Below are 8,373 nucleotides of genomic sequence, written 5' to 3'. Positions count from 1 at the left end.
GCTTGGGCGGTGGTAGAAGGGGAAAATCAAGCTTCTTGGACTTGGTTTATCAGTCTGCTGATGACTGATTTAGGAATTGTTGATGGCTACGGTTGGACGATTATAAGTGAGATACCCCCGGCGGCAGGCCTTTGTCTCTGAATCTGAGCTCGTTCCCTCTCACTAGGAAGACGCAGACGAATATTAATCCCAGCATTCCACCAAAGACCCATCCCAAGTCCTCCATGACCTTCTGCAATCTATAGGCTCTCCTGTCCGACCCCTACTCGAGGCTTATAAAGAGGCCGATGAGATCGAAAGCGGGAGAAAAAAACCGGGGAGTTTAAATATGAAGATCGTTATCCAAAATCTTGGACCTTCTAAATCTATCAACCGGACCCAAGAATAGTTCAACCCATAAAAAACTAGTTTGACATTTGTCTCTAGGCCGCCTCTCTCTCTCTCTCTCTCGCTAGAATGCCCCCCTCTCTCTTATCAAAAAACCCTTGGCAGGTCGACATATCCCGGTGATGACGTGGAATCCAGCGTGGCTGCTAGGTGGGTTCCGCCAGGCCAAAATCTGGCTGGATATCCACCTGGCAGCCACGATGGACTCCACATCATCACCAGGATATATCGCAGACGACTTAGTGAGTTTGGGATATACCGTACCAAAAAAAAAGCAAAGGTTAGATCGCAGACTTTCGACCTGGTTTGGGCTGTACCGTGATATTAACCCTTGTTTTTTATCAACTAATAGTATTTTCCTCTAGAAATTTCTATCAAGTAGTTGGACGTCTCCTTTGTCTCTCTTCATTTCTGTACTCTATCTCTCCCCTTTGATAACTCACGTGTTGGGAGTTTAATATGGACCTTCTCCTGTAGCATGGGCAAGCTTACGGCTAGCACCATATGCCTTCGTCGACATGATGTCATAGCTATTAGTATTTTTATTTGTACTTGAAATGACATTTCATCATCCCCGTTGAATGCTGAGAAACTCTTCAACTTATCACGTGTATGTGTATTTTAAAAGTGGGAAAAAATCATGCCATTGGACTCTCTCTCTCTCGGTCGCATTCTGTCTCTCTATCTCTTTCAGAGGGCCCTCTTATTTTTCCTTGCTGTCTCGCACCCTTCTCTCTCTCTTTTAGAGCGCCTCTTATTCTCTCTCTCTCTCTCTCTCTCTCTCTCCCTCCCTCTCTCTCCCTCTTTTTCTCTCTTTCTCTCTGTTAGAGCGCCCTCTTATTTTCCCTCGCTCGCTCGCCCTCTTATTTTCTCTCTCTCTCTCTCTATCTTTTAGAGCACCCTCTTATTTTCTCTCTCTCTCTCTCTCTCTCTCTGTCTCTCTCTCTCCCTCTCACTCTCTCTCTCTTTTAGAGCGCCCTCTTATTTTCTCTCTCGCGCTCTCTCTCTCTGTCTGTCTCGCTCTCAGTGCGCCCTCTTATTTTTTCTCACACTCTCCCCCGCCCACATCTTGCGCTCCACTTGTCTCGACGGGGCTCTTGTTCCGCCCTCTGTTCCTCTGTATTTCGTTGAGCTCTTTGTTTGTGTAGTCCTTATATTTGGCGCTCTCATCCTTCCCTATCCTTGTACTGTGTCGTTCTTGCTCACTCTCTCCCTCGTCTGCCTCTCTCTCATCTCCCTCTTTTTACCTTTTACTCTCTCGCCACCCCCGTATACCTCTCTGTCGTCTCCCCCATATATCTCCATTCCGTCCCCTCTTTTTATCATTCTCCATCTCCTCCCCCTTATTTTATCTTTCTATCTTTCCTCTCCCTCTTTTTACCTTACACTCTCCTGTCTCCGCTCTTTCTCCTCACCCCACCTTTTATCTTGCTCTTTCTCTTCTCCCTCTTTTTACCTTTCACTCTCCCGTCTCCGTCTTTTCATCTCTCTCTTTCTCGTCTCCCAACCTTTTATCATGCTCTTTCTCGTCCCTCTCTTTTTATCTTTCTCTCTCTCGGCTCCCCCGTACCTTTCTCTCTCTTGTCTGCAGAGCTGCGGTCTCTCCCTCCTCTTTCTCCTTCCGCATCTGTGTCGTTCGGTCACAGTCTTCCTCTCTTCTCCCCCTCTTGTGTTGTGGTCGTCTCTTTCGTTTCTCCTTCTATCATATCACACTGTAGTCTCTCTCGCTGCCTTTATTTCTCTCTCCCTCCTCTTTAAGGTATCTCGCTCTCTCGGTACTCTGTTACTTTTTCTGATACTCTCTCTCGCTCTTTCTTTTTTATTTATTTTTACCTCTCGTTATCTCGATGGCTTCCATCTTTTTCTTACCCCTCTTCCCTGTATGGCTCTATGCCTTTTCCTCTCTCTCGTTTCGCGTTCTCAGTATCTCTAGCCCTATTTCGTCTGTGTCTATCCCTCTCGCTCTCTCGTCTGTCTCTGTCCCGCTCGCTCTCTCTGTCTCTGCCTCAACTCTCACCTCCCCTCCACGTTGTTGAAAACAGTCTAAGAGAGCAGAGTCGATCGCGATGAGAAGATTGGAATGAACAGACGATGAAGAGTAGATGTATTGAATAGTGTTTGCCCGTCCCGATACCGGTACCGGATGCCGGTGTCGGGACGGATGCTGAACCGGATACCGGAACTTGATTTTCCGGTATCCGTTTTTTTCTGATATCCGGATACCGGACATCGGTATCGGATATCGGTTGCTACAGTGCCGATATTCGATACTGGTATCCGTCCGATACTGGCATCCGTCTCCCGTCTCAGGGCGTCAGATGACAGAACCGGATATCAGATGTGGATATCGATTTTCGATATCCGCATCGAATTTCATACGATATGAAATTTCCTCTGTCTCCCTCCTCTTTTTTCAAAGGCGAGCAACGGCAAGCGGGCAACGGCGAGGGGCGGAGAGTGGACGGCGGTCTCGGCGGACGACGGCAGCGGTGGAGTCGACCCTAGAGAGGTATGGGTTTCTTGATCGCTCTGTGAATGTCTAGCATTTCAATCTGATTCCTATGATTTCCCCATTCGAAGGTCACTGGAGAACTCATTTTCAACCTTCTGCGAATCGGTGAAGTTGAAATGGAGAAGAACGATCGACCAATCAGCCCTGTTCCCAGAGTTAACAGCGTGGAGGTAAAATTCCTTCATTTAGTGTTGAATTTCTAAGCAATCCTCATGAATTTTGTTGAATTTCAAGGTCTGAAAACATGTCTACTTTTCATTATTGTTTATCTTGTATGCAAATGTGAATTTCAACGTCTCCCTCTCTCCATTTCTCCCTCCCTCCCTCTCTCCATTTCTTTCCATTTCTCCCTCTCCCTCTCACTCAATTTCTCCCTCCCTCTCCATTTCTCCCTCTCTCTCCATTTCTCCCTCCATCTATCTGTTTCCATTTTTCCCTCTCTCTCTCTCCATTTCTCACTCTCTCTCGATTTCTCCCTCCCTCTCTCTCTTTCAATTTCTCCTCTCTATCTCTCTCCATTTCTCTCTCCTCCATTTCTCCTCCATCCATCTCTTTCCATTTCTCCTCTCTATCTCACTCAATTTCTCCCTCCTCTCTCCTCTCTCTTTCCATTTCTCCCCTTTCTTTCCATTTCTCTCTCGCTCTCACTCTTTTTTCCCCCTCCCCCTCCCCCCCTGCCTTTCTTCTTTCCTCCCCTCTCTTTCCATTTCTCTCTCTCTATCTCTCACTCAATTTCTCCCTCCCTCTCCATTTCTCCCTCTCTCTCCATTTCTCCCACCCTCTCTCTCTTTCAATTTCCCTTTATCTCTCTCTCTCCCTTTCTCCCTCCCTCTCCCTTTCTCTCTCTCTCCATTTATCCCTCTCTCTCTCACTCAATTTCTCCCTCCCTCTCCATTTCTCCCTCTCTCTCCCTCTACATTTCTCCCTTCCTCTCTTTCTCTCTCATTCCATTTCTCCCTCTCTCTTTCCATTTCTCCCCCTCTCTTTCTCTCTCTTTCCATTTCTCCCCCCTCTCTTTCTCTCTCATTCCATTTCTCCCTCTCTCTTTCCATTTCTCCCCCCTCTCTTTCTCCCTCATTCCATTTCTCCCTCTCCCAGGGTCACCCTCTCCAATTCTCCCTCTCTCTCGCTCACCCATTTTCTCCCTCCCTCTCCATTTCTCCCTCTCTCTCACTCAATTTCTCCCTCTCTCTCCATTTTTACCTCCCTCTCCATTTCTCCCTCCCTCTCATTCTTTCCATTTCTCCCTCTCTCTCACACTCGATTTCTCCCTCCCTCTCTATTTCTCCCTCTCTCTCCTTTCTGCCCCTCTCTCTCCATTTCTCCCTCCCTCTCTCCCTCTCCCTCTCTCCTTCCCTCTCCATTTCTCCCTCTCTCTCTCTTTCTGTCCATTTCTCCCTCCCTATCCATTTCTCCGTCTGCCTCCATTTCTCCCTCCCTCCCTCTCCATTTCTCCCTCTCTCTCATTTCTGCCTCTCTCTATCCATTTCTTCCTCCCTCTCTCCCTCTCCATTTTTCCCTCTCTCTCATTTCTGCCTCTCTCTATCCATTTCTTCCTCCCTCTCTCCCTCTCCATTTTTCCCTCTCTCTCATTTCTGCCTCTCTCTATCCATTTCTTCCTCCCTCCCTCCCTCTCCCTTTCTCCTTCTCTCTCCATTTCTGCCTCTCTCTCCATTTCTACCTCCCTCTCCATTTCTCCCTCCCTCCCATTCTTTCCATTTCTCCTTCTCTCTCCATTTCTCTCTCTCTCTCTCTCCATTTCTACCTCCCTCTCCATTTCTCCCTCCCTCCCATTCTTTCCATTTCTCCCTTTCCCTCTCACTCAATTTTTCCCTCTCTCCCTCCCTCTCCATTTTTCCCTCTCTCTCATTTCTGCCTCTCTCTATCCATTTCTTCTTCCCTCCCTCCCTCTCCATTTCTCCTTCTCTCTCTTTTCTCCCTCACTCAATTTCTACTTCTCCCTCACTCAATTTCTCCTTCTCTCTCACTCAATTTCTTCTTCTCTTTCCATTTCTCCCTCTCTCTCCATTTCTCCCTCCCTCTCCATTTCTCCCTCCCTCTCCATTTCTCTCTCTCATTCAATTTCTCCCTCTCTCTCACTTTCTCCCTCCCTCTCCATTTCTGCCTCTCTCTATCCATTTCTCCCTCCGTCTCCGTTTCTCCCTCCCTCCCTCTCATTCTTTCCATTTCTGCCTCTCTATCTCATTCAATTTCTGCCCCCCCTTCTCCATTTCTGCCTCTCTCTATCCATTTCTCCCTCCCTCCCCATTTCTCCCTCCCTCCCTCTCATTCATTCCATTCATCCCTCTCTCCCTCACTCAATTTATCATTCTCTCTCACTCACTTTCTCCTTCCCTCTCTCACTCAATTTTTCCCTCCATCTCCATTTCTCCCTTCCCTCTCCATTTCTCCTTTCCCGTCTCACCTCATTCTCATGCTCCGTGACTCAATAAGACTTGCTTGAATATCGATCGTTCTTCCTTTTACCTGTACATTCCATTATCCAAATTTTCACTGTCTCGTAAAATGTCGTATTCAGTGCACCCGTTATGTAATTCATAGCATAAATCGCAGTTTGGCATCATGTGATGCCGTTGTGTTGACCTTTTGCTTACAAAATTATGACACCAGAAACATGAACCCAACTAGAGGCAATGACCTAGCCCAGGAAAGAGCTGGGTCAGGAGCCGTAGGTCCCGAACGTACGGAGGCGGGAACTTCTCGAGCCATACAGAGTCAACCTCGTTTGAATCGTTCTCTCATCATTGACTACTTCGAACTGATGGAAGATGGATACTATACATGCTTACTGTGCCAGGAGTTGAACCCGCACAGTAAGAGAAACCCATTAAGAGGCAAGCCGACAAAAGCACTCAAATATATTTTGGCGTCACTTCAAATCCTGCCATCCAGCTCGTCATGCCGAACTGAAGGGCGAAGTCCCTAAAGAACGTGGTCAAACACGCATCACTGACAGAATGCAGAGCAAACGACAAGGAGAGCCTAGCCGATGGGGGCCGATTAAAGGGCACACTCCAGATGAGACGAAGAACTTCATTGCATGATTCGTATGCCTGACAGATTCACCCTGGAGCATTGTTGACAACATCGCCTTCAAGGATATGTGGCATTACGTGACGCTTACCGACTTGGATCCCAAGTGCGAAAGTCATAAAGAGGTAGACCATCCAAATGCACGGCCAGATGAAACTTGGTGTGTGGAAGATTTGGGAGACTGTGGCCCGAGTGTCACTCACCGTAGACGCGTGGACTACGGAGAACGGGACTGGATTGCTAGGCATCACCGTCCACTGGGTGGATGACACATGGACGTACAAAGAGCGGGTTCTTGCCATCCGGGAAATCGTCGGCAAGCACGACGGGGAGAACATGGCGTCCATCGTTCTCCAAGCACTAGATGAGTTCTGTCTGCAGACGAAGGTCAGAACTCAGCGTGTTGCTTGTTTTACTAGTTGAACTTGTTACTTTACATGTCTTACGTAATTATGCAGGTCTACGCCGTTACTACCGACAATGCCACGGCGAATAAGAGGATGTTGGCTTTGATGGTGAGAAAGTTGAAAAGCGTAAACCCGACGTTTACCGCCAGGAGGCACGTCCCATGTGTCACACACATTCTGAATATTGTCGTGCAAGCGGCGTTAAAAAGCTTCAGTATTCCTTTGGCCCAAGATGTGGAACCCAAAGAAGGCGATGTGACGAGGACCGCAGATCAGTACGACAGCGACCACGACAATGATCTCGGTGATGTATACTCAGTGTCTGATGACAGTCAGAGACCACGCAAGCCATTATGTTTGGGTGATGCAGTTGCAAAGGTACACACCCTAGTGCGGAGTATTTGGAGCACTACGCAGCGTAGAGAACTCTACACCCAGGCTTGTGAAGACGACCCCGTAGTTGGGGACTCCAACATGGTTGTCTTGGACTGTCCAACCCGATGGAACAGCACGTACACTATATTGGCGACCGCCGTGAAGAAGCGTGATGTACTTGACGAAGTCTCGACGGCTTTTGGCCGGAAGGCGACGTCGTCGAAGCTGTCGAAGGATGAGTGGGAATTGGCCAAACAGTTCTGCCGCATCCTTGGCCGTTTTGCCGTATCGACTAATCATGTTTGCAAGTCAGTGACGCCGGCAATCTGCGATGTCCTATATCTCATTAACGGCCTCAAGGTTCACATGGAGGAAGTGGTCCAGCAAATCGAAGATGACACATTTTTCACATCCATTCGACGCTTGCACGAAGGAGATCGTTCGAGCATGGCACAGGCGTGTAGAGCGATGCTTTCCAAGCTTGCACAGTACGCAGAGATATTGTGGGTGAATGAGGGGATCACGGCCGCAACATTGATGGATCCAATCCACAAAGGGACAATGCTCCACCCGGGGGTCCCAGATGCGACCATCGCATACGTACGGTCGTTGTTGCCCGGTGACTGGTTGAGCCGTGAACCGAGAGTGGCCGCTGAGGAGGGGCAGCGAGGAGGTGAAGAGTTGGACGAGTGTCTTAGCACCACTATGCACCACGTGGAACCGGCACCGGTGACAACGCGGTTGGCCTGGGATGAGTTCAACCAGTTCCTTGCGGAGATTGTGCCAAATGAGGGTGTGTTCACTCCATTATCTTGGTGGGCCACGACGGGGGCAAAGTGTTTCCCCTTGGTTGCAACCGTCGCGAGGGACCTATTATCTGTATGTGCGACGAGCGCCCTTGTCGAGCGCATGTTCTTGGTTGGCAATGCTATTGTCACGTACAAGCGATTGCGTCTGTCGCCAATAAGCATTGAACACTAATCACTGTGAAGTGTTGGCTCTGTGCGAACAACAAACGTTGGTACAATGACGTCGAGCTAGATGAGGATGCTGACAATGACGAAGATGGTGTGGTCGCATGTGCTCGAGGTACACATCACATAACTGAACTAAATATTCTTATTTATACGTAATTATCGTTACTTATCACTTATCTTATGCAACGCAGGTGATGATCAATTGAGCACAAATCTCTGACAGAGCCGTTAGGACTATGCTTTTTTGACAGGGCCACAGTCATAGCATACGTGTGAATTTTGCTAGAAATCTCGAATTAACGACGTGTGTGGTTTCTTTTGAATTTATTCAAATTTTGATACATTTGCCAAATATGTAATTGAATATCCCTATATTACTACGACAATTCCGTTGAATGCATAATATTAAATTTTATATCAACTTGAATAGACACTTTCAGTTCTTGTTACAAGGTTATATCCGGCATCACTATATTCCTCCAACTGTCCAAATAATAATTTTAGTATCAATCAAAAAAATTAATCCCTGTCATTAAATATACTGCCAAGAAATATACTTACTCTTCTAGTATATTTATTCACTACATTACACATTTCTATTCTCTTAAAAATAACAATTCGACAACAATCTGGTTATGGTTCTACATATTTTCCTAATACC

The 8,373-nt window shown here is 47.4% G+C and overlaps 2 protein-coding genes across 2 annotated transcripts in view; one reads left to right on the top strand and one right to left on the bottom strand.

The window, feature by feature from the left end:
* Positions 1–226, bottom strand: part of LOC144709066 (cytochrome P450 85A1-like) — a 6,321-nt gene extending 6,095 nt beyond the window's left edge. Inside the window, exon 1 of the mRNA XM_078582470.1 lies at positions 116–226. Coding sequence (XP_078438596.1) covers positions 116–226 — 111 coding nt within the window. The remainder of the gene's footprint in view (positions 1–115) is intronic.
* A 1,096-nt stretch (positions 227–1,322) lies between these two features.
* On the top strand, positions 1,323–8,133 carry LOC144709791 (putative transcriptional regulator tpeD). Its single transcript, XM_078583436.1, has 5 exons — positions 1,323–2,896; positions 2,968–3,069; positions 5,531–6,340; positions 6,412–7,824; positions 7,904–8,133. Exons 3-4 carry the CDS (start codon positions 6,092–6,094, stop codon positions 7,714–7,716), a joined length of 1,554 nt encoding a protein of 517 aa, XP_078439562.1. The 5' UTR covers positions 1,323–2,896; positions 2,968–3,069; positions 5,531–6,091; the 3' UTR covers positions 7,717–7,824; positions 7,904–8,133.
* Positions 8,134–8,373: the final 240 nt, after the last annotated feature.

The sequence above is a fragment of the Wolffia australiana genome, chromosome 11, assembly GCF_029677425.1.
Source record: "Wolffia australiana isolate 7733 chromosome 11, ASM2967742v1".
Taxonomy (NCBI): domain Eukaryota; kingdom Viridiplantae; phylum Streptophyta; class Magnoliopsida; order Alismatales; family Araceae; genus Wolffia; species Wolffia australiana.
This window is presented reverse-complemented; position numbering and strand designations above follow the sequence as displayed.